Source organism: Labrus bergylta, chromosome 11 (assembly GCF_963930695.1).
Source record: "Labrus bergylta chromosome 11, fLabBer1.1, whole genome shotgun sequence".
Lineage (NCBI taxonomy): Eukaryota > Metazoa > Chordata > Actinopteri > Labriformes > Labridae > Labrus > Labrus bergylta.
In genome coordinates this window covers 15,744,679-15,770,204 of record NC_089205.1, presented here as the reverse complement: position 1 = coordinate 15,770,204, position 25,526 = coordinate 15,744,679, and the positions used below count along the sequence as shown (strand labels likewise).

At 38.5% G+C, this 25,526-nt stretch overlaps 2 protein-coding genes across 3 annotated transcripts; both read right to left on the bottom strand.

The window, feature by feature from the left end:
• Positions 1 to 844: 844 nt before the first annotated feature.
• On the bottom strand, positions 845 to 17,352 carry unc119a (unc-119 homolog a (C. elegans)). 2 transcript variants are annotated; one of them, XM_020639349.3, is made up of 5 exons: positions 16,946 to 17,352; positions 3,968 to 4,081; positions 3,722 to 3,812; positions 2,301 to 2,473; positions 845 to 2,177 (listed from the first exon to the last, which is right to left on the bottom strand). In XM_020639349.3, exons 1-5 carry the CDS (start codon positions 17,067 to 17,069, stop codon positions 2,065 to 2,067), a joined length of 615 nt encoding a protein of 204 aa, XP_020495005.1. In that variant the 5' UTR covers positions 17,070 to 17,352; the 3' UTR covers positions 845 to 2,064. The 2 variants fall into 2 exon arrangements, with proteins under 2 accessions (XP_020495005.1, XP_020495004.1); XM_020639348.3 differs by having other exon boundaries at positions 3,722 to 3,815; positions 16,946 to 17,350.
• Positions 17,353 to 18,101: 749 nt separating this feature from the next.
• crybb1l3 (crystallin, beta B1, like 3) lies at positions 18,102 to 21,750 on the bottom strand. Its single transcript, XM_020639364.3, has 6 exons — positions 21,507 to 21,750; positions 20,291 to 20,364; positions 20,062 to 20,180; positions 19,836 to 19,968; positions 19,225 to 19,367; positions 18,102 to 19,033 (listed from the first exon to the last, which is right to left on the bottom strand). The coding sequence occupies exons 1-6, from the start codon at positions 21,733 to 21,735 to the stop codon at positions 18,865 to 18,867; spliced, it is 867 nt and encodes a 288-aa protein (XP_020495020.2). The 5' UTR covers positions 21,736 to 21,750; the 3' UTR covers positions 18,102 to 18,864.
• Positions 21,751 to 25,526: the final 3,776 nt, after the last annotated feature.

The following is a 25,526-nucleotide window of genomic DNA, read 5'->3' as shown; positions in this document are numbered from 1 at the left end:
GCATTGATTTCAGCTGCAGTTAGCAGCTTTGAACTTCTCATGAAACAATTAAAATATAATGTTTGTATAAACATATAAAACTAATGAATTGGATATTTTGTGAATAGACTCTGATGTTGGAAACATGGATTCTTGAATGTTGACAGTAATGGCAATGTTGCAGTAAGACAGTACTTCCAGAAGGTGGCAGTAGAGACCCTTTCTGACATTCAGCTTATTATAAATAAGGAGTTCTCCTTTATTTACTTACGATATAATTTAAATAATTATTCACTTCTCTTACATGCTCTGCACATTTTAGTACGTTTGTTCTCAACTTTAGATAGCCCAACATACAAAAGAAAAAAAAAAAACATCGACCACCTGCTTTATGTAACAGGTGTCATTTTAACACTTATGGCTACTTAGTAGAAGCTACCTTTGTTTATGTAAAAGTATTAAGTTATGAACTGGTTGCAAAGTGTTATTTTAAAATAAATCTGATACATTTTTTTAGTGAATCAAAAATGTGCTTATTTTAAACTTCCCCAGCAAGCACAGAGTATGACACTGAGGGTGCTTAATAAACGTGTTACTATCAAGCATCATTTAGTGTTCAGGTGGTGTGGTAGACACTTTGTTTCAAGCAGCGTTCTATTAAACTATAACGCAATATTTGCAGCTTCATAGATAACAATTTAATTTGTAAAATAAAAAACTTAAGATTGACTTTAACAACCACAAAAATTGTTTGACTAAAAAACTGATAGCAAAAGTAATACGTTTTTATTTTATTTCTTACAACATGTGAGAATCTTTAATCTTGGCTTTTAAAGTGATTGTTGTTGTCAACAAGATATGATGAATGTATATGCATACATATATATATATATATATATATATATATGTCAAGATATGGTACACATTTAGACTGCATGAATCACAAACCACATGGGAAACAAGGGTGATCAAATAAATTCAGCAATAAACAGAAAATCAAGAACACAATCCCAGTACAACACCTCTTATGTATATATTAACTATGTCTTTATTTCACTGTAAACAGTCTTTATTCAGTGCAATGTTTCATATTCTGTAAAAAAAAGAATGATAACAAGATATTCGAAAAAAAATCCCATATTTATTGCAGTGATGGAATTTCTGCTGTCAAAACTTTACATACTTTTCAATTTTGCAATTAAAACATTTGTCATAATTAAAGTATACACAGTGTTAGAACTAGAGAGAATTTACCGGATAACAAAACTGGTATCTGACTTTCAGCTAAAGTAGGTGTCTGACACTTTAAAATGGCTATTTATTCAAAAAGACACTCCTGAAGTAATCTTCGTAGTACTATGAAAACATACAACAAATGACACACTCACATAGACAAAGTACACATTTCTGTTTGTCATTCAAATGAACGATGGCAGACTAAAGTCATTCAGATGTGTGCTACTTGAATTTCAAGAAACTTTAGGAGTAAGATTCCTATACAAACTAGCTGAATGCTAATCTTTAAGGGGTTTATTTGACAATCAAACCATTTAGGTGAACTTATTTTTCTTTCTTTGTGTCCAAGTGTTTCTGTCTGGTGTAGTGAAGACAAATAACACTTTGTCCCATTTTTTTTCCCCTTCCTATGTATCTCTATCACAACCTACAAAATGCAAATGAAAGTTTTCGTGATGATCAAGAGGAACACTTGTACACAGACTGAAATCAACAGCATGTACCGACACTGCATGTGTTTGCTGCCCACTCTCTCTCTCTCTCTCTCTCTCTCTATTACACACACACACACACACACACACACACACACACACACACACACACACACACACACACACACACACACACACACAGATGCTAAAACTGCTAGAATTCAATGTTCCTGCAAAGAGGCAAAGGGAGAAAATCTATTGGTCTGGCAGCTGAAAACCTGAATGTAAAATCATTGAGTTAACAATAGAGAGAAAAGAGTGTGTCCATCAGTCCATATTTCTTGTTTTTCTGGTCCTGAAGAGGAACATGGATTATGGAAAATGTCTAGAACAGGGAGAGGTGAAGGGTGGTTTTCTTCTATGGACCCCCACTGTAGGAATAATCTGCCTTGTTGTGCATCACCAGCTTGTTGTCGACAAAGTAGAAGCTGTCAGACTGCGTCTCATAAGGGTGCAGGATCATCTCTCGCACTGGGAGGAAAAGAAGAGACACACAACACGCAGGATCTGCATCAGTAAATCCTGTTAGATCTCATAAAACGTCTGTGTGGGTGTATTTTTTCTCTCGCAGTGACGTATGTTTGTGAAACTCACTGATATCTTCAGACAAAGCAGGGAACTCGTAGATGTGCTCGCATGTGTTCTTGCTGCTGGGCATGCAGAAGCCGAACTCGAAATCAAAGCTCTTGAGCAGCTGATCGCGGAAGTAGTGTCTCTCAATCATGCGGAAGTTGTTGATGGGTGTGTCACCGACTGTGAACTCCACTCTGCACAAACAGGGAGGGTGGGGGGGATTCATTATCAAACTTGGGATGCTCAATAAATAGGTACATTTTATCATATACTGTAATACATTTTAATATGTATTTAAAATGCGGCTCAAATATTTTGCAATGTTTTGATCTAAAAAAACACTTTTAAAAATGATTTTGATGGTATGTAGACTTGTTATTACACCTCTTTCATCCACATCCTACCCACTGGATCAAAGCTGGTGCATTTTTATAGAAGACATCCGTTTAAATCGCAACGTATATTAAGACTTGAAGTTCTCCATTATAAGAGGCATGGTTGTGAGAGAGGTATATGATGTTGTTAAGTCACTCAGCTAAACCTATTATAGAAAAAGCTAGCCCTTGTATTCTCATTACAACAACAACATGTCAGAGGTAAAGATAATAAAGCAGAGGAGGCTAAGAAGAGACAAAAAGAAAGTAACTAAGGAAGACGCCAGACAAAATGTATTTTATGAATTGCTTTTAGTCTTTTGCTGTTGGACAACTAATCAAACTTTAGCTTGCTTTCTGTTTATAATGCAGTTTATTTCAACTTTAGCCTTGTTTTTTTGTTTTTTTTTCAGTCACCTCTTTAAGGTACGACAACATTGCACTTACCAAAATACAACCATAACAACAAGGTCAGCTGGGGCAAGAAAAACATGGAATCAGCCAATCAAACAGGTTGCAAATAAGCCAACAGTTGATCCAGACTCTTTAATTACTTAACTTGGCCAGAAATAGAAAAAAACAACCCGTTAGACTTACGTAGGATTTTCAAGGCCAAAACTAAACAAAATAATTGTAGATAAAAAGACTCTGCTTAAAACTGGCCTTCAATATGAAAAATCTTTTATGGAGTTTTATGCTCAACACTAACATAAATCCTGTCCCATTACCTGGTGCACGACACACTCTTTAAATATTACATCCAGCTCTCCATAAAGCCATAATATTATCTAGATTCATGAGTTGGATTGAAACCAGTCACAGAGTAGGAGTCTGATGATGAACACGGCACAGAAGCACTGACAGATATTTGGTCCCTGATTCAGTGGGGGGTCTGGCCTGCTCTGTGTTCACACTCATGCTCGTCAGCCTGTCAACCCACACTCACACCCACATACCTCCTACATGCGGTGTCTGTCTTCTGTCAGTGCGGCAGTCTACAGAATGTCATTTGATTCATCAGTGTTTTCATTTGAGTGTAAAAAAAAACACACAGGAAAGTTGACTTACGTCGCTCCAACCTGCCGCAACTGCAGGAATGCTGGGGTGAACTGGTATCGGACAAAGCGTCCGGCGTTGGGGTCACACTGCTTTCTGCCTCCTGCTGAAGGAAAGACAGACAATAACAGTTAATACGTAAAACAACATTTGAATATATCAGACAAAAACATGAAAGAAAAGAAGTGGCTGACATGTTACAAAACATAGACTTTAACTCAAATGTTTGAGAATGTTTTATAAAATGTGTGGTCTGACCTGGTGTTGGAGGTTTAGTGATCTCAAAGAGGACACCTCCTGTTTCCATGTCGCGGATCTTAAACCTGGTGAAGTCAATCATGTGGACATTTTCTTCTGGAGAACAAAGATAATCTGGAAAATAGAGGGACAAAACATCATTTAGGGGCTATTCTCATACAGAAAAAGATACAGTCATATCTGTTGTTGTGCACCTCTGAATAGCTGCTCCATGCTTAACTCATTCACCTAATGTTGAATTAAAATGCTTCCCACAGTAACCTCACACATCAGAACATTTGCTTGAGAAGTCTCAGTAAGTACACACCCTCCAAGTACTTCTTCTGAGCCAATTTATACACAACACCTAGGCACTCTATAAAGTAAAAAGAGTCAATTTCAATCTTTCTGGTCTGTGTTTGAATATATTTCACATTTACTGTAATGTATGGCACCTTCTATAACAACAACATTCAATCGGAATAATTTAATTTCTTTTACGTCAGGCGCAGCAATAATGTCCATTACCACATATCTTTATACCAACTTGTTAAGTTTGTCTAATGTTGTTCACCTGATTTCAGTTTTTGCAAGTCTAAAAGCAAATGGGTTTTAATTTGATAGATTTCAAAATAAAATGAATGGTTTGAACTTGATAAGTATACAATTTGAATGCAGAGTGTTACATACACCTTATACCAAAACAAAAGATTGAACAGCAAAACACACAACAGACAGGCAGCTGGTGCCGGGGCTGTGGTTCAGTGGATCATCTCTCCTTGATCCCCAGCCCTTGTAGCCTCATGCTGAAGTGTCCTTGGGCAAGAGACTAAACCCCAAATTGCTCCCACTGCTACGTCAGCAGAGTCTGAATGTGAATGGGATGAGCTAAAATTGACAAAACTACATTGAAGCATGTGCCATCAGTGTGTGAATGTGTGTGAAAAGTGCTTTGAGTAGACAGAAGAGAAAAGTGCTGAACCAAGTACATTTACACAATTCTCCTTATAATACTGCTTACATGCCCACTAGAAGACAGAAAACCAAGTACCCTGATCAGGATGATACATTTGAAGATGCCACTCTGTGTTTGTGTTTTGTTATGTGTGTGTGTGTGTGTGTGTGTGTGTGTGTGTGTGTGTGTGTGTGTGTGTGTAAGAGAGAGAGAGAGAGAGAGAGCAAGAGAGAGCAAGAGAGAGAGAGTGTGAGAGGGAGAGAGAGAGAGAGAGTATGAGCATGTGTGAGACACCCCCCTCCCAATGGGACGGGATTAGACCTAAGAGGCTTATTGTGTTGTATCATCACATGGACCGACTGGTTGGAAACACACGCACACACACACACACACACATATGAACATACACACACCTATCTCATTAGGGTTATGGTGCGAGCAGTTATTATTGGCAGTGTATGTTGCATAAGGTTCATAGGGTCTTCAATGACTTCATGTAAAGGGGCAACAATAAGGTCAAAAGAAATAATAACACTCATGATCACCTTAAGGTGAGTGTGTGTGTGTGTGTGTGTGCAGACACGTGCACACACACACACACACACACACACACGCTGCTTCACTGTTTTTTGAGGTTTTAGGCAGCAGATGGGCCACGCAGGCTTGAGCCACCTGCTAGAAGGTATTTATAGACCTTTTCATAAAGAACAGTATGCTATACCTGACACTTTGTCTAAAAGTGGCCCTCTTGTGAAACAGGTTTATTCAGAGCTCCCTGTCTCACGCACTGGAATGGATATTCTTACAACTGATGTACACCTGGAGGAATATCTGGCACAATCTGATAATTTATAATAAGCTAACTACAAAAATACATTTTTTAAAAGCTTTGACATGTCACAGTTAATTTTGACCCAATGCAGATACATTGACAATGAATAAGTAGATCACTCAAAGGACTCACCAAATCCTTTCTTAATGTGGCATTAAGTGTGTCAATTAACTTTGAATAAAAAAAGTCTGACACTAAAGCTAGTAATTTAAAATGACATGCAGCAGTATTATTAACAAAAAGCAAACACATGTGTTGGTTGATTCTATGTGTAGAAACACGTCCAGAGCTAATGAACAAATCAACAAATATGGCAGAATGTTATTCAGCTGTGTAATCATGTGTCTTCATTTAGCACTATGTATGCATGCATACGGTATATACCTATCACGGACATACATTTGATGTATAAATATGTTCACGGCAGCTATTGCATTTTTCTGAACGTGTATGGCAGAATACACTCAGCTCATCTCTATATATGTCGTCAACAAACAGTAGCACATGGCCTAAGCGTTTCCATGGTAATCTTCTCGAATTTGGTCAATAATTGTCCATGTAACGCTGCTCTGGGCTCAAAACCCAAAGTGTCTATTTTTTCTTCTAAACTATAGTAAGAGGATTAAAAAACTGCTGCTGTTTGACGCAGTGCCCCCTAGTGCAAGATCAGTCCATGTGTGGAGAGCTTATCTACTCTGTGGGACTGTGGGTCTGTTCAAGCAAAAGCAAGGAAACGAGAAAACAAGTAAATGTGGATAACATACTGTGCAAAACTCTTTCTAATGCATCCATAACATTATGAATAAACAGCGGTTCTTTATTTTAATGCTTCTATTTTATGAGTAAGTAGATTTGTAATGTAATCTACATAAACATTTATTCATAGGCCGAGGACATTGACATGTAAAATGCAGAAGAGTAATTACAGCCTGCTCATTGCCTTCAGCAGAGAGGATTTATGTAACACTTTAAATTGATGTTCGTCAGTATGTTACAGGGCTGACACTGTGGAGTGAGCCTTGCTATCATACAGAACTGAAAACAAATAACACCCACTTCAGCATGTCACAGGGGCTGTAAAGTGAGGGCAGAAATTTGAGTATGAATATGTTTAATTTAACATGATAAATAAAATATATTTATCAATGTGGCTAATGAACCACTAGAAACTGCCAAAGTCCCAAGTACGGTCTTTAGTGATTCCTGTTTTATTTGTTAACTTCTTGCCCCGTGGTTCATGTCTGGTTTTGTCATGTCTGGCACAATCTGTCAATTTATAATAATATAACTACAAAAATATGCCTCACCTTGTTTCCACAAATTTTTTAAATGTGTGCCTGATCTTTGATGTTTTCACCGGTGTCTTGTAAACCTAACGTTTGTATGATTATCCAGTGTGTATTCTCTTCGTTCCCTCCCCTTTGTGTCACCTCTACTTTTCTACTGTTTTTATAGTTAGACCTTTTGTCTAACACTTGATTCCAGGACTTATCAATGCAAGCTCTTTGTTTTCGTGTTTTGTTTTTATGCTCATAAAGGTCTGCCTCTGGGTCATCTCACTGTGTGATTTTACCGAACCTGACAGTAACTCTAAATCAACTTTTAAATAGAAGCTAATGATTATTAGCAAATTGGTAAATGAGTAAGCAACCAATCAAGAATTACTTAAATTATATATCTGCAGCTGTTATGAATATTATCTGCAGGGATGTACACTCTGCTTCTTGATCGGTCACTCTCTGTTTTCTCCTCTTAGCGTCATCTGTCACTGTACACTTCTGACTCTTAGCCTTAGCCATTGAATCAAAACATAAAGATACAGGTTAACTGGCTTCTCGTTAAAATCAAGGCTGCTGGGTGAACTAGTGCTGAAAAGTTGTACACACTTTTCATGAGATGACCTCGGCCTGCTGCCAAAGTGACATAGCACAGTGAACAGGCAATCGGGCCGTGCTGCAGACATGGTAGAGACGCATTTCTCCGTGTTGATAGTTATTGTGCAATTAAATCATCCTTTGAAACTGTTATTTTAAAGTTACATATTTTCCCTTTAAAGACAATCATCACATGTGACATGCTCTCAAAAATAAAGTCAGGTCATACAAATATGTACCGTCTTTGAAAGTTAAATTACAAAGACAGCATTTCTAAAGGATAAAATGTGTCGGTCAACTGATTTTATTGTCCTACTGAAATGGAACTCGAATGGAAACCTATAAGCAGCACACCGAGTGCATCTTAAGCTGCTGTCACTGAGCAGTTCTCTTTGTGGGCAGATGACCAATAGATTTGTTTTCTGAATCGTGGTGGAAACTTGCCAAACCTGCTGAATGAGACAGATGGAGTGTTTCATCTGAAAGAACAGCAAGTGAAATCACTTTCACTCAGTCGAGGTTGAGTATTCACACAGAACCATGTACCACCCACAATAACATGAAACCCAGACTTGTTACCCGCATTGCACTTTACATTCATTTCAGCACATGGATCAGTTAATTGAATTTGGCATGCTTTAGTGTCGTTAATACGCTTATTAAAATCTGCCCTCTTATTATGAAAATAATAACACATTTTATTTATAATGCACTTTACATTTGAAGCAAATCTTAAAAGCTCATTATATCAGCAAACATGGGGTGTGAGCTGATGGGAGAAAAGTTGACGCTGCACTTGAGGGGAAAAAAATGTGAAACACAGCGGCTGCTGCAGGTGGTGGATGCGAATGATTTCCAAGCTGCTGTTTGTCTTAGTATGTTTTATGATGAATCAGGGCTTCGTTTCACAGTGCTAACAGATGTTTAAACATGAATTTGGAAATATAGAGGATCATTAAATAATACATTTCTTGATTTGGGTAACACAACTCCCTGCATGTCAACCAGTTGTATGATAGGAATGTGGCTGAAGAAATTGTGAAAATTGCTCCAAAGTCGTTTGAGAAGATTGATAACAGTCTTTTGGATTTCTCTTCTAAACAGGGCTACAGCTAGCAGCGAGTTATTGTAGCTCAGAAGTTGGATACAAAGTTTAAAATGAGACACTGCTTGGAAGCTTTTTTTTTAAATAAAGAGAGAGCTTGTTCTTCCCAAAATCAAAATTGTTCCTTAAAAAAGGAGTTCATGAGGTTAAAAGCTCCAGTTTATATGTTCATAAGTCAGTTTACTTTCTTACAGTTTTTCCTCTTTCTCCACACACATACACACACACACACACACACACACACACACACACACCCGCCTCTCTCTCTCTCACGCAAACACAAAGTGCTCCACTTCACTTCCTTCAACACTGTCACCTAGCAACGCTCCTTCTGATAGTGTGCCAGTCTTTTTCCTTCCCCTCATCCACCTGACTGCTTAACAACAACAAGCTGAGCAGCAAATCAGAGGAGCGTATCTCAGGTTTAGAATCGGGGGTATGCAAATGAAATGATCCATGTTAGGTGAAGCTATACTTGATGCCTCCACCTACAGACGGAGAGGCCTCTCTTTGTTTTATTTCACAACCATAGAGTGCAGAAGGAGTCTGCAGATTTGATGCAGAATATCAAGAGGGGGTGTGTCAACTGTGAATTGTTACAGTGGGGAAACTATTATTTACCCTAAGCACAGGTGATATAGCTACCATGATTGCTTTTAGATTTGTTACTGATACTGAAAGACCCAAAAACACCAGCTGCAAACTGTTGTTAAACATAATCCCTTTCTGTCAGGTACAGTCCTGAAAGGATGTGTTAGACAGAGAGTAAAATTAGCACAAAGTCTTGAGTAATGTCGTGTTCTTGTATTCAGATATATGCACAGCTTGTCTGACACCAAAGAGGCATTCATAAAGAGCAAGCCGGCAGCCACTTATAGCTCTCTAATCCCAAAGATTAGCCCGGAGTTACCGACTTTCAAACCACAGGGATTGACTTCACATGCCTTATTCTTTCAGTTTGACTCCATGGCCAATCAACAAGGAAAAAGTGTGTTGAATTAATCCCAGAACATGAGGAGGAACAATGCAGACATGTTTACTTGTCTTCACGTTGAAAACAAATCCATAGCCGAAGGCAGCTCTTGACATTAGCATTACGCCTTGATGTACATTCCATGATATAAAGTGCACCTGTGTTTGTCTCTCAGTTTACAGCACCTGTAGGCAAACTGGCAAACGCTCAAGTTCATGCAGAGGTTGCATTGAGAGCAGCTGAATGCAGATGAGATTCGCTCCTTTAATCTTCCTTGTCTTTGGCTGAAAAAAACAACATTCCTCCATGAGTGGTTTTATGAAGAAATGTGTTGTGTTTGCAGCTTCTTCATTAAGGGTGACAGTGAACCGCAAATTAACATCAACAAAACATTCGCTTAGCACAGCATTAAGAGTTGAAAGACGGGGAAGCAGCTAGCTTGGCTCTGTCTGAAGGTAACCTTTTACCTGTGCACTAGTAGCCTACCTCTATGCTCATGTGTAACACATTTTTCTGAGGTACAGTTGTTCCTCCTGTTTTCAGATTGGTTAGCCAAGCTCACTTCCTGTAGATTGTGGCTTCACAAAAAGCATTCAGACACAGTAAAAGTGATATTATCTATCACTAATAAGGGTGAAATATGTCTAATAAATGATTAGACTGTTGATCTTTTGTTGACAAAACATTATTTTAAGGTTTCACAGATTTGCACTTCCACAACTATTTAGAAATAAATCTAAAAAAGCACCCGTTTATATTCCCTTTTCCTTTGTTAAGTCCATGACTCTGATAGAGGGAAACGGGAGGAAAGAATACATTTTTAGCTAATTATTTAATAAGAAAAAGAAAAGTAGATGAAAAGATTGATTACAGCATGTGGGTTGGCTTAGCTTTCCTTCTTTGGGGGCGGGGGCTTTTTGACTTTATTCAGATAGTGGATAGAATCAGATACCGGGAAGGAGAGAGAGAGAGAGAGAGTGGATAATAACATGTGGTAAAGGCTGGAGTCAAACTTAGGCTGCCTACTTCAAGAACGACAGCCTCTGTACATTGGGTTCGCAAATGAACCGCTAGGCCAAACAGGACCCTTGGGTTAGCTTGCTTAGCATGAAGGATGGAAATGGATGAAAACAGCTAGCAATGATTAAAAAAAAACAAAAAAAAAACACCAGTCCCTTAAAAGCTCAAAAGGTATGTCTTGATAATTGAGCAATGACAACACATCCTCATACCTGAACAGCAGGACATGGGCGATTGCCAAAGAACAGCTACAACAAGATAAACATGCAACACATAGTGAAGCAGCAGTACTTTTGGGAAGCCTGTCTGGGTAAATACTGCGCTTTAGAGTACAGATGGGCAGATTTTGTTGACCTTCCCAATGAGCCAGACTGGCTGAAGTTTCAGGTGTATCATTCAGAAAAGAGAGTTGTATACATTTTCTCTGAAAGGGGGCTTCTAAAAAGTCTTGGTAAGAAAGCAAATGTGTCCCCAACCTTCCCCCCATTACATTAAAAATACTATACATCATGCAAAAGTAAGATTCCACAGCTGAAGAAGGTTTAGACTCACGCAAGATATGCAGGGAAGGACTGAGAGCTTCTGTAATCTGACTATATTCAGTATTATCTAATGCCTAAGTCTGCGCTCACCCATTACACACAATCAAACACATATTAACTGTGACTGTTTGGTCACCAAGTAGGAACCTGCAGGCACACCAATGATTTATGTCTTCCCTCCTCAACCTTCTTCTCTTTATGGGGGTCTGACTAATATCTATAAAAGGCTATTCCCATCTCATTAAATTCAAAAACAATAGATACATTATTCACTTTTGCAGCAAATAAAAAAGGTCTTAGCTACGCCAGCAGTGGATATTTAGAGGTATAACTCATTGTGTTTGGCTCAGCAATTAACCTGAAGTTCCAGTATGATAGCAAGATTCAAATTCAGTTAAATTGGGTACAGATGATGACATAAAGAAAGTATTCTTTCTTATGTAAATTTAACACCACGACTAGCTAGCTAACCAGCCAACCACGTATTGGTCCCAGCATCAAAACAAGATCTTCACAAACAAATTAAATCAAAGTTTTCACATTTTCCAAAGAGGTTTAAATAAGTGTTACATGACAGTCCCTCATTGTCATTGTTGTGGTTGCATTAACTGTAAACAGAGGCCTAGGCTGGGTCCCTGTTGCTATAACAAAAAGCAAGTGCGTTAATTTAGACTGTAATCAGACATTTTGACCTTGACTACAAGGTGTCCAGTGTCCACTTCTCAGGAGGTAATTGACGCCATTTGGCCAATCAGACTGTATTATTTATCAATCAAATGACTTGATTAGAAGTACATGCAAAAGCTATTTCTACTCTAACTCCTCTTTGTGACAGAGGCTAGGTAAACACTAAAACCAGCAATTGTATAAAATGTGTTTTATTCAAATTGTTATCTTCCATTATCTTCCATTATATTTTCCATGGGAACAAAGGTCTTTTTTGTTTGTTTTTCTGAGTACAGTTGAATATTTCTTGGAACATGCAGCTCTCCATAAATAAGGCAAACAAAAAACCAAACTAAAACACACACACACACACACACACACACACACACACACACACACACACACACACACACACACACAAAGGGAATTATATTGCATTTTCTCTGTTTAGGATCATCCCGGTTTCATCTGATTTAAATCTTCCATAAACTTCATCCTATCAGGAGAAGGTGCTACATTCACTGTCTCGAACGTAACAGACAGAATCATACATACTATAAAGGTGATGAATAGGAGAGTCTGTCAACAGCTGATTGATTCAAGAGGAAGACCAGGCACAAGCATGGAGGTGTGTCAATTACTGATGTGTGACATGCCGTCTGTCTCCACGTCAGATCACCCTGAAAGAGTAACCTTGTGACAGCTGTGCATGAGAGATTAAGAACAGGCAGCACCAATCAATTTTAATTAAAGCTGTATCCATTGTGTTGGCAGACATCACAGAGTGGAGCTCCTGCCCTCCGTAGATAAAACACTGCTCTGTGTCCCAGACTTATTAAGGCCAAATAATTGATCACACTTAGTGTAATAGCAACCAGACTGAGTAACTCATCTGGATGAGCTTCTAACATACCAAAGTAGATCATTCAAATCCAGAAATACCCATAGAAAAACAGAGGATATGGTTTGGCAGAGCCTCAAAAGAAACATTTTGGCATTATTATCAAGGCAACTGGAAGATTCAACTTTTTAATTTCTAAACTGACCCACTGACAATGTCACCTACTACAATACATTCATTCATCAACAGAATTAATTAATGTCAAAATTAAATGAGGTTTTCCTATCTGCAAAAGCCTCTCCTCTTCATTCAGGGCATTATGAAATCTGTATCTATCACACTTCCAATGTAAGCCATGGGTGAGGAAATTCGAGGTCCTTGATATGGGCTAAAGTTTTGGTGTTCTCTGCTAAAGGATTATCTACAACATAATCATATAAACTCAAAATTAACTCATTGATTTACTGTCCGTCCCCTGAAGCTCATGCATGCAAACAAAGAGGAATATTACAAAAAAAAAGATAATTGCTAATATTACATTCCGATCATTTTTGGAAAGCATTTTTGCAAGTAAAAAACAATTGAGAATTCTGTCCCTCAGAGTACTGAAATACCTTTAAGGATCTTTTGATGGCCTGTATTAAATGGAAGATTCATGGAAAGCCTGTGAACCAATATTGTTTAAGGCTGTGTTCAGACCCTCAGTGTCAAACAAGCGAAACCATCTTTCTAAATTTAAAGCCAGTTGATCACCCCAGCATGTCAAAACAACAACTGTTTGCCTTATAAAACAAGTTCAACTATGACGCTAGACTTTAGCTGTAACTGTTAAATAACATTGGCCAGTCAAATGTATGTCAGGGCACTATCTTGTTAGATCACTCTGTAACCCCACAGTGTGATAATAAAGGTGTTAAAATAACAAGAGAACTGTCTTTCAGTTTTTATTGATCTGATGAACCTTTAAAAACATGAACTTATTTCCCAAACTTCCATGGCTCATATTCTCTTGTCTCACTGATTCCTTAAACCAGTGGTTCTCAACTGGTGGGTGGGGACCCAAAATCTCATCAATTTGGGTCACAATTGCTTATTAAGGAGGTGTGGTGGGTCCTGAGGAACCACTGCCTTAAACAACCATTTCAACCAACACAGCACCTCAAGTTGTTTAACCATACGGCTGTTTGATGATCCATCCAAAGAGTATGCATGTCGAGGGATTAACCTGAAACTACAGGCCTAATTTTGTGACATGTTGGTGGGGTGTAGAATGGGCCAAGGAAGAACCATTACATTGTGATATTACTACTAAGAGCATTCTCTATTGATATCAAAAGGAAACCCTTGTGGCCTTGACTGCAGCGCTCACACACAAAAAAAAACAATTAGACTAAGTAGATTTGAAAAAACAGCAATAACACAGAAGTAAATAACACCCGTATGGGTGAATATTTCTTTGAAAACACATGTTGATCACAACCAAGAATAATTGTATTACACACCTCTCTCATGGGGCAGGAGTTATTGTAATGAATAATACTTAAATAACACATTACAGGTAACAAAGTGCTTCACAACAGACCATAACAGCAAACAGACTAGTAGTAATAAGAGATTAAAAATAAAAATCACAGAGTAAAAGCTTTTGTTGTAAAAGAATGTCTTGAGTAGAGAAATAAAACGAGCGACTGACTCTGCAAGTCAGATCTTTTCTGGCAGGCTGAAAAGCCCTGTCCCCTTTAGTTTCGAGCTTGGACCTTGGAACAGTTCAGAAATATACAGAGGAGATAGCCCATGTTGCTCTTAAAGCAAAGTTAAAAGAATCTTAAAATTAGTAAGATCCACAGGCAGCCAGTGTATAGACGCTAACATTGGAGTGATATGGGCACATTTGTTTATCTGGGTTAAAAGGCGAGCTGCTGCATTTTGGACTGTTTGAAGGCGGTGGATTGATTTTTGACTGAGACAGGTGTACAGTGAGTTGCAGTAGTCGAGGAGGGAGCAAATAAAAGCATGGATGAGTTTCCCCAGATCTTTTGCTGACATGAGGGATTTCACCTTGGCTATATTTCTGAGATGGTAATAACAGGACTTGACAACTTGGCAACCTCACTGTTACTATAAGAAGGTTAAAAAATGTCATATCCATGTTCTGCCTGCCCACATATCAAAAATAAGCAAACAGGAAGACTGATACTGTTCTGCTTTTTTTTTCTTTTTTTTTTTTTTTAATCAAAGCACCTTCTCTGGATTATATTTCGTCTTCTTTCGTCTTGTGACAAAGCGGTGCTGCTCTGCCTCGCTGATCACCACCCTGACATATTGGAGTTGGGCTGCCCCTAAATGGTGGAATTTTCCTCCTAAAAGCCCAAGTAGAGAAGTCAATTACACTGTAGGGGGAGACACTTTCTGCTCCCCTCTTTTCCAACTGCAATTTCCTTTCTCTTGCAGCAGAAAATGAATGTCCAATGGCCCGGCACCATGTTTATCTCTGCAGTAAAGAAAGGTGTTTTGATTGGTCTATTGTTTAAACAATTGAGCCTTAGGGAGACATTTTTGTGATCTCATCAGGAAATAAGGAAGTAGACACAGCATTGTTTCATTTATATAGAAACAGAATACAAACAAGTTAAGGTTCAAATGAAACTTAAGTGCTAATAGGATTTGAAACTGTAGGATTTTAGTCAACATCACACAAATTACATTACTTTATTTTAATTTGCTGCTATGTAAAGCCAATAAATGGATGGCTCAGGAACACAACAACACTATCATTTCAACCTGATATCCATGATATAAACAAACTTATTTACACTCCAGCTCCAGGGTCAGTTATGACCTGAGGTATTTGGTGTTGTGTAGAATAAGATAAGATAAGATAAGATAACACTTTATTGTCTGTTTGCACAGAAATGTGTCTTGCATTTCAAGCTCAGAAATCCTCGCATCCCAATCAGATCAGATAACACTCAGAAGACTGAACATAAAAACAGCATAATGCCAACCCACTGATATATCCGGATTACTTTGATTGCAATGCAGAGCAAAGATTACAGAACCATCATGAATGATTTAGGTATATTTGTACTGACTGGACCCAGGATGGCTTTCCAGTTGAGGAGGCAAGGCATGAAAAACAGGTATGAGAGTCTGACAGTGGAGGAGGGCAGAAAGTTTATCTGAAATTCTTTGGAGAGTTTAAAAAAAGATGTTCTGTTTTTATTTTATACTAAGATGTAAATGACTGCTACAAACATTTCCCAAAGTGTTAATTCAAATTGATCAATCCCCCTTGTGTTGTGAATAATTATTCCTTTAAATAACCAATCAATTAATTCAGAAGTGTAGATTTTAAACCTGTTATTGGTTGTCTATAATGGTGTCAATAAAAATGCATCTATATAGAATCGCTTTGTTTCTTGTTTACCCAATATGGCTCAATCCCACAGCAACATCTTGTGCAGTAAAAAAATAAATAAATAGCATATAGACCTAGCTTGAAAACAGTTTTCCTGTTGCACACATAATTCCTCCCTGATCCTGACTGCATCACATAACATGCAAACAGTTTCTATAACATGTACAAACAGCAGGCGGGCAGCATTTGTCTCTTGCATACGTCCTGGCTGACTTACTGTCTGGAACGAGCTATAATCAGCTGATCACATCTCTGGCCACCTATTACAGTCCCTTTAAAGCCACAGGTGTCTCGAGGTGAGGATGTAGTGAAACCCAGATTTCCTTCAGCAGAATTTGAGAAGCAGGAAGTACAAACACCGCACGGTTTCTATGCCTACGCATAGTGTAAGAAGAAACACCCACAAACATGCAAACACCTACAAACACCCACATTAAGTATAATTTGTAGGAAAACTCAGCAGGCTGCTTGACCCATACCGCATGCACAAATGGCATTGACTTAACCTAGAAGGCTCTATGACTGTTACACACCGGTCAAAGTGCTAAATCTCATTTAAAGCGATATGGATTATTGTAGGTGCATTCAGACTGTCGCTGTCCATGGTATCTGTTTGTATTCCCCTTGATAAACATTAAAAAAAGGGCTACATTAGAAATACACAGTGAACAAGTAAGCATGCAGCAGATGGTTTGCACTAATCTCCTCTAAGTCGAACTGTACGGCATTAACTACTCTTCTCATCTTGCCAATTACAGCAGCACGTTACTTACTCTTAGTGATCTTCTGCAGCCCCAGCACATCTTCGGGCGTTATTACGGTATTTCTGCGCAGTTCTTCTTCAGTAGTTACCGGGATCCCCATGTCTGATGAGTTGCAGCCTTGCTGCACTTTCATGTCCAACAGAAGAGGGGTCGGATGGGTGCGCAACCTGACGGGAGCTGAGTCTTTCTGACGCTCTCGGCTTCGTCGCCGCAGGAGCTGCTTTAGTTGCGTCGCAGCCTTTAGTCGCGCGCTGGCTACACCGTGTAGCAAACAGGCTCTGTGCTGCTACAAGAATAACTCATTCTCCCCTGCCTCCTCCCCTTCTCGATCCGGTAAAAGATAAAAATCAGCCCTCAGCTCCCACCCTCCCGCGCTCGAGGCTCATCGGCTCTCTCACAAGCTATTTAATCCAAATCCGCTGGCTTTAAACCGTGCGGTGCTGCGTGCGTGGTTGACAGTCTGCGCGCCTCGTCATCTGCTCATACAGCAGCGCGTGCATGGCTGGGCTCCACACACAAACTGTATTTGATCACTTCACTCACCCTAAAACTAAAACTAAAGCTGAAATGAAACTTAATTTGTTTTTGGTCTGGTATAACTCAACAGGGAATCATGTGTTGTTGTTTATAAATGGGAGTATTTATCTCTTTTGCCACTTGGGGGCAGCAAAACAACCAAAATACGATATTGATGTAGGCTATTTGTTACCTTAAAATCTTGCTTACTGTCAATCACCCATTTAGCAGACGTAGAACAAAGACAATTTCTGGATTTTTACCCCAATTTTGAATCTGCAGCGGCTCTCCTGCTTTGTAAATAGACTATTTTGTTTGGTGATTGGCAGGCAATAGAGATTGGTTTATCCTTTTTTTGTTATTACTGAAAATAGCTGCCAGATAGATCTGGAAGTCAATTAAAGTTGTGCAAATGCTTTGTGCTAAAAACAAAACAAAACACAATGAGCTGATAGAGGCTAAAACAGTCAACAGTTGAGTTGGGTAGCCTAAATCATTCTCTTTGGACTATTTAATACAAAGTTACACATAGCCATTTGATCCATTTGGTTAAAACAAATCACCATCAACTAAATTTATTACAGCATTTATTATAATACCTTTTATGATCTTTTGGGAAAAAAATTGAAAAAAATAGGAAATACGACCATTATTCAACTTTAGAGTATTTTTATTTTGCTTTTCTTCAATGGAAAGTTGTTCCAGATGCCAGCATCCCTGAGAAAGTGTCAAATGCAAATCTTCTGGACAACCCCATCAGCAATATGATGTTCACATCTGCTCAAAACACAACCCTGCACAGCCCCATTTCTCCGGTTTAATGACAGACTGGTCTTTCCTTGAAGTGAGCCTTTATGCTTTGTGATGAGGAGACAGCGCCTCACTCTGCCTGGATATCATACTGCAGGGCATGTGCAGAGCTGAGAGCTGTCCAAGGTAGAACTCTGTGAGAAAATATGTGATTTTTGTACACCCCTTTACTCTCAGTGGATCCCAGGAGAGCAAGAGAGCGCATTTGAACAGGCTTATTGGCATCATTTCAGCTTGAAACACATTGTAAATGAAATTAAAATGAAATAAAAGGGTTATAACTGCATTGAAACAAACTAATGAACACAAACTTTAAGCTTTCATAAATACAGTAAATCCTAGCATCCTTCTATGAGGTCTGTAGACAGAGAGCATTGCTACCAATTTTACGGTATTTACAAGTTTGTGACAGTCCGAACTTCTCATAAGAATCATTCACGAAGCCACATACTCCTACCAGTAAAAGCAATAACAATGTTCAAAAGCCATTAGCAGGTGTGGCTAAGTGGCTGTTGAAGAATTTCCAGGGGATGGTTAGCAGCGTGGTGAGCCTGACCCCTTGCTATTCCCTCCTGTAAGCCCACAGTGTGGCGGACTGTTATCTATGCGGTCATCTCGAAGCAGCCCCTGCGGTGTGTCTGCATGTCTCTCACCCTGCGGATGGACTGGATCTGGGGGTGGTGGGCTCCCCATTCATTCCAGTGCTTAAAAGGGCCCATTTCGAACACATACTGGAAGCCACGATAGCCAGGGTACTGGTAGCCCACCCAGCTGAGTGGGGGAAGTGGAAAGGAACACATGTCAGAAACTTAACCTGTGTCCCCGACTAATACTACTATATTATCACTTAAAGGAAGCGAATGATGAATGAAGCTTAAATCAGTGTCTGAACTCTGACTTTCTGATAACAAGAGACTTCCAGCTAGTAAGAAACCTCAGAGATTCGAATTCAAACAACTTACGTTCCACCGGTGACCTGAATACTGGCGACACGGTCCTGGAAGCCATAAGACCACAGGCTGGGAATGTCCTCATCACAGACTTCCATCTTACGGCCCTCAAAGTTTGGACACTCGTACAGGCAGATCTTATGGTCCTGGGCATCCTGTAATATCCAAACAACACTCTTTTAAAGTGAGTAAATGTTTGAATTTTAATTTATTATTGCACACATATTACAACAAGACCAACACAGGCCCACAAGTCAGCCTTATTTAGGAAAAGAGACTTGAAAAGGAGAAACATTTGTCAATTATTTTAAAGAAAAATAAACGTTCTGACATCAAATTTTCAGCTCTAAAAATGAAGCGTACAATAAAAACAAGCATTCCATATTGTTGTCATTGCACCAAAACATGGCAAAACTGTCAGAAGTAAAGGCCAAACCTCTGCGGCGAATAGATTATAGAGTAATGAGCCTTTTAATAAACATATAACTGCAACCATAAAACACACTTTCTCTTGTGTAACATATGAAAAAAAGGTACAAATGGATCATGCTAACAGGGACAGAAACACATGCTTGCAGAAAAAGAAGACACAGAAAAATACCGTCAGATAGATCCCAACTCACCATCTTCACAGGTCTAACTGACATGAAGCGGTCACACCTGTAGCTGTTGGACCAGGTGTCCCAGCGGGGATACTCTCCCTTCTCCAGAATGAACATCTCACCGGTCAGGTTCTGCTGCTCATAACCCACCCAGCTGTATAAACACACATCCAGGCAGAGGGATATTCAAATTCTAAATATCTAGACATATTCAAACATATGTGGTTTGGCAGTTTCAGCGACTTACGGTCCACACTCGACCCTGATGGAGCCAATTTTGTCAAAACCCTTCTCGCAAAGGTTACGACACTCGCCGAACAGGTCCATCCTACGACCCTGGAAATTCTCATATTCATAGAGGTATATCTAAAAAGTAAAACAATGTATCATTCAGTTATTTCAGAAGTCAATTAGTTTCATAACATAATTAATTTTCTTTATTCATTTTTGTGTTAAAAAACAAAGAGTTGATGTACCTTATGATTGCGCAGACCAATAGCAGAGTGGCTGCCAATGCTGCCCTGGGCACCTGAGTGAGACATGATCAGATCTAAAGAGAGAAGAAGCACAAATTCAGAGATCATTGTTGGCTTATTAAGAGGGAGTCTCTAGAAGTCTCCTTCAGCTAAGCAAACTTTTAAATTAAACTAAGGTCCATGGGACTGTTGGTGTTTCAAACACCTTGAGTAAATATGTGCTAAAGCTTTTAAAACTCAATTAACAGAAGCTCACTTTGAAATGTAAGTGTAAAGACAGTACTTTTAGATGTTCTCATCTTAAAAAACTACATTGGCACATTTCTTTGACCATAGAGTTTAAAATTAACGTTTTTCTTAAAAAGAAAACAAGTTCTTCATACAATATCTGATGTTGATGAAGCTTTAAAATCCAACAGGAAAAAATGCATCTGTACTCAATGAAAGTCTGAATGTGCATCCTAACTAAAGAGTTAGAGAACCTACAGTATTGGCAAAGTTGGAAATCTTCACCTCTGAACAATATCAGAATCATTGAGCGCTGAGGTCGATTGTGTGCTCTTTTGCACCTGTGACCACACCCAACCCTGATTCCACTACATCACTGCAGCAAGCTGGGATCAAGTAGAAGTAGCACTAGAAGTATTTTAAAGGCTGTTGGGAAGTAATTTCCTTTCTTCCTAAATTTAGATCTGAAAAGTGTAAATTAAAAAAAGATGCACATTTCTACTTAAAACAACGTTGTCCTTTGAAAACAATTTAGTTACGTTTCACTGAATGCCATTCAATGTTTTATTTGCTTATTTTTATCCTCTCAACATTTTTTAAAACATTTTTTACTGAGTCTTCCCTCAAAATAGTGTTTCCTTTTTAAATTTCATAGTACATCCTGAAAATGTGTCCTTTCAGTGACTGCAAGAAAAATCAATAACCATCCTCATACAGTAATGCATTATTTGTTTCAAAGCTGCATGATCATTTTTTTTAAGGCTAAGGGTAAGGCTCACCCTCCATTTTGTCTTATCTATTCCACCAATTGAACATGAAATCATCTGTAAACAGAAGATTACAGCGTGCAAAATGTTCATGTCAAAATCTTGTCAAACTCAGTCCAAATGTTTAAGTGTGAGTAGACAGGAAAACCACAAAATCCGCCACAACACCCCCTGACTTTAAAAGTGATTCAATAAAGAATACTTTAAAAGTTAAAACTTACAGTTACAGCAGCAGACTGAAATGGACCGACCTTTGGAGAAAGTGATAGACGCAGGCTTTTTCAGTAGGGGTATATATACATTCACATTCAACCCGCGTGCATACAGGCTGGATCCAGACTTCTCATTGGCCAGGAGCTGTTTGGAGCATGGTGCGGGGTCAAAGGTCAGGCTGCTTATCAGTAGACTAGTCGTGCTGACTCGGCTGCATGTTTTGTTGTCCAGCACCATTGTAGACGGGGGGGACCAGGCACAGTCACTGCCATCAGCAGAAAGTTCGGTGGCTTTCTGCACACACACACAGAACACACCCCTAAAACACACACACACACACACACACACACACACAGATACAAACATACTTTACTTTTACAGATTTTTCTATATTTTCTATATTTTCTCCCATTTGATCCAACCTGTCTTTCACTCTCATATTCTCTCTCTCTTTATGTTCATGCTGGGTGTAGGCAGGTCAAGCTTTTGAGCCCTGCGTGTGCAATGTGCTGACTGCAGGAGTGACATCCATCCCTCTTTTGTTTCCACAGGCAATGTTGGACACGCTTTTGCTTATCGAAGCGTTGGAAGGGCTGTATCCATACACGTCCAACATAACCCTACATACACACTCATGTCGTGCCCACATGCAATTGTCCATGCACCATGACCCACACGCACCATTACAGTAACCATGTGACCAAAAGCCACACATATGTCAAATTCTTTTTTAGATTTATAAGCAACATGGAAGAGTTTCAAGAGAACCAACTTTTTGTTTGACCTTTTCTATGTTCTAAAAATGAATTCCATCGGGAGGGCAAGGGAAGAGTTTTTATAGCGCACCATTCATACATAAAGAAATGCTTTGACAGAGTTAAAAACAAAACATTAGAACATGAAAAGCCATATGGAATGGTGCAAAAGATATAAGATCAAAGAGAAAAGAAGAAATATGTCATTAAGCAAAAATATTGAAACAAAATATATTAGAATATATTATCCTCAAATTTGGCAATTAAAGATTAATAATCTGCTCTGAGTGCCTGTCAGTATTATAGTGCTCTTAAATCCCTGACCTCACAGTCACAGTCACAATTCCTGACAGACACAGATTTACTTATTGGTTTTGCTGAGTCAAAATTGATTTCTTTTAATAACATCCCCCTCTAGAACGTCTTCCCAAGGAATTTAGGCTCACAGTTTTCTGTATGTGTGTGGCACAGCCCCTAGCTGCCCTGGCAACTACTAGTAGGGGTGCTGTAGTGGCTAAATCAAACCATAACACACCTTAACACTTCAGCCAATTTTAACTGAGATGCTTTAGACATATTGTAACTTATCAATTATTCTAATATTCTTATCTACTAATTTTCACAAGATCATCTAGAAATTGACACACTTTTGTGTGTCATCTGTTTAAGTATGGTAAGAGACGTTATGATATTCCAAAACTCTGCAAGCAGCAGCATGTATATATAAAAATAATTGGTCCAAGAATGGATCCTTGGGGAACACCACATGTTATTATTCTATGCTCAGATTCATAATTACTGAAGAACACAAAATAGTCCCTGTAATGGAAGTAGGATTTGAACCAGTTCAGTACCAGAAAGTTCTACCCATCATTCCAGTATGTCAAGTAATATGTTAATTGTGTCAAAAGCAGCATTGAAATTCAGTTAAACTAAAACTTTGACTTTTTGAACTCTTCAAATTCTACATGAGTACATAGATGCACAGTTGACATAACTTTTTTTTAACCCACAAATGGAATTAGAGCCCATTTGTCTTGTGGTCCAGATTTTTTAAGTAAAAAAAAGATGCAAACTGTGTTGATGTTTCACTTCTAGGTTATAGATGCAAAGTCTCTCTTTATAAATCTTGGAGTCTACAGGCTCTCTACTGAGCTGTAGCTAATATGGCTTTCCTCAAGGGCGCCTTTTTCTTATCAGACAATACCCTCTTCATGGGGGCAATGTTTTTAATAACACGTATAACTCTGCAAGATACTCATTGTAAGAATAAACAAGGTCATTGACAGGGGCTGAAGGCAAAGCTGGTGTGGGTTTAAAGCCTTTGTTGAATAATACACTGGTGTATTAATTAATGAAGTATTTTTTGGTTACCTCTGTTTTGGTTCTGCAGGTGTCAGAAGGGATACTAAATAAATCACATTAATGATCTAAAAGAGCCACATCCTCCACTACTACTTCAGACATGTTTAGACCATTAGTAATAGTTAGACCTGAAGTATGCCCCTTATTACGCTTACATGTTAAGAAAGTTCAAAATTGACCATGAAATGTAAAAGTTCTTTAGTGTTTGCATCTTTGGGGTCTGAATATCAAAGTCATTTACTATGACCACAAAGTAAGAATCAATGCACACAGCAGAAATGAGACGAGCAAAATCAGCAATAAAATGTGTATTTTATTTTGGGGGCTGTATGTAATGGTTATATATATTGCACAACAGGAAGACCGAAGTGTAACAAATTTCAAAGAGACATACTTTTCATATGATAACGATGATAATCGTTATAATAATAATGATGTTTGCTCTGGTACACATTATTAAATGATATAGGTAGGATGTAAGGTATGAATATATTTTCATAGATTGCTTAAACCTGTGTCACTGATTTGAATGCTTGCAAAACAAATTGTAGACAAATTCCATGATAACATAGTGGCTTCTGTCTGCTGTAGTTTAATGACTATAATGCAGATGTAAGATGATGGTGGAAGGTCTGTGGGCAAATACGCACAGTCTGAACTTTTAATTGAGTTATTCGAGCGTAGAAGAAAAATCCCTGCAGCAAATGTCATCTTTTGTTTTTGCTAATACAGAAAACAAGAACAAGATATCTGACATCTGAGCTATTTTAGACATAAAGAGCAGACACAGTAAGAAGAACAGAGACAAATAGATCAGTATCTCTTTTATTCTTTAGCCACAAAGAAAAAGAAACATACTTTACATACAAGAATTGTGCACCCCTACGGCTCAGTTTGAAACTTCTAGAGGAATGATTCTCAAATTTTCTGTGTTACCACCACCATATAGTATAACCCTATATTCTTGCACGTGTTAGCAATACATGCTCCTGGAACTTGTGTAGAAAAGCCATATCAGGATTTTACATGACTTCTTCAAGTTTTTCTCCCCTAAGACAACACTTCAATTTGTTTCCAAAGTGAAAATGACATATATTGAATAATTTATTTTCACATTTGCAAGTCATTCATTTGGGAAGAGGTAGATCAAAGGTTGTTCAATCATCATCCAACATCAACAACAACAAAACTTAATAGATTTAGTCATTTAATTTTCCATTATCTAAGGAAGTGTGGCTTTATAATGAGAAATTCATTTTGGACTTTTTTGTTGTACGGCTTCGTGAACTGCTTTAAAAACTCTAAACTTTACAGTAGGCTTGAGCGAAGAGCTTTGAATACTGACATTTTGAATCAAGGCGAGAAACAAGTGGGGATCACAGCTTTTGCTTAATTCTTGATAATCGACATTTCTTTACATACCAAAAAAAGAAGGGAATTTTAGGTCTACAAAGAGAGTTTAAGCTCACCAATACACCAATTGTTCCTGTTTAAATAGATTCTGTGTGAATGTGTTGGTTCCTTTGTACGCCCTGAATGTATGTGTGACGGCAGACTTTGCATGTCCGTCTCTGTGCATGACTGTGCATGTGCATGGCTGAGCATGTTGTGCACACATACTCACTCTGGAAGGAGAGTGAAGGAGATGCGTTGCCGGATCGAGGAAGCCATGACATTCAGTTTGTACACAGAGAGCCCAGCTCAGGGTGGAAACACCTTGGTAAGTAGTTTATTTTAGTACTAAATCAGCATGTTTATTTGACAGTCATTTTCAGTGTCTTTAATGATCAAGATGTTAAACAACAACAAAGAAGGCACAATATTTCAGTTTGTATTCAGACACTTTGAATGTGTTTCCATGTTTGTCTTTCCCTTTCCTTATGTGCAATGATCTGTTTCCTGGGCTAG

Bases quoted from the DNA above. Each gene is read 5' to 3' on its own strand.
- unc119a (XM_020639348.3), bottom strand. From the start codon at position 17,069: ATGAAAGTGCAGCAAGGCTGCAACTCATCAGACATGGGGATCCCGGTA. The intron at 4,082-16,945 runs GTAAGTAACGTG...TCTATTTTCCAG, and splicing joins GCTGCAGAAGATCACTAAGA to ATTATCTTTGTTCTCCAGAA. The intron at 3,816-3,967 runs GTCAGACCACAC...TCTTTCCTTCAG, and splicing joins CACTAAACCTCCAACACCAG to CAGGAGGCAGAAAGCAGTGT.
- crybb1l3 (XM_020639364.3), bottom strand. From the start codon at position 21,735: ATGGTGCTGGACAACAAAACATGCAGCCGAGTCAGCACGACTAGTCTA. The intron at 19,368-19,835 runs GTGAGTTGGGAT...TGGATATTACAG, and splicing joins CAGTTAGACCTGTGAAGATG to GATGCCCAGGACCATAAGAT. The intron at 19,034-19,224 runs GTAAGTTGTTTG...TCCCCCACTCAG, and splicing joins ATTCAGGTCACCGGTGGAAC to CTGGGTGGGCTACCAGTACC.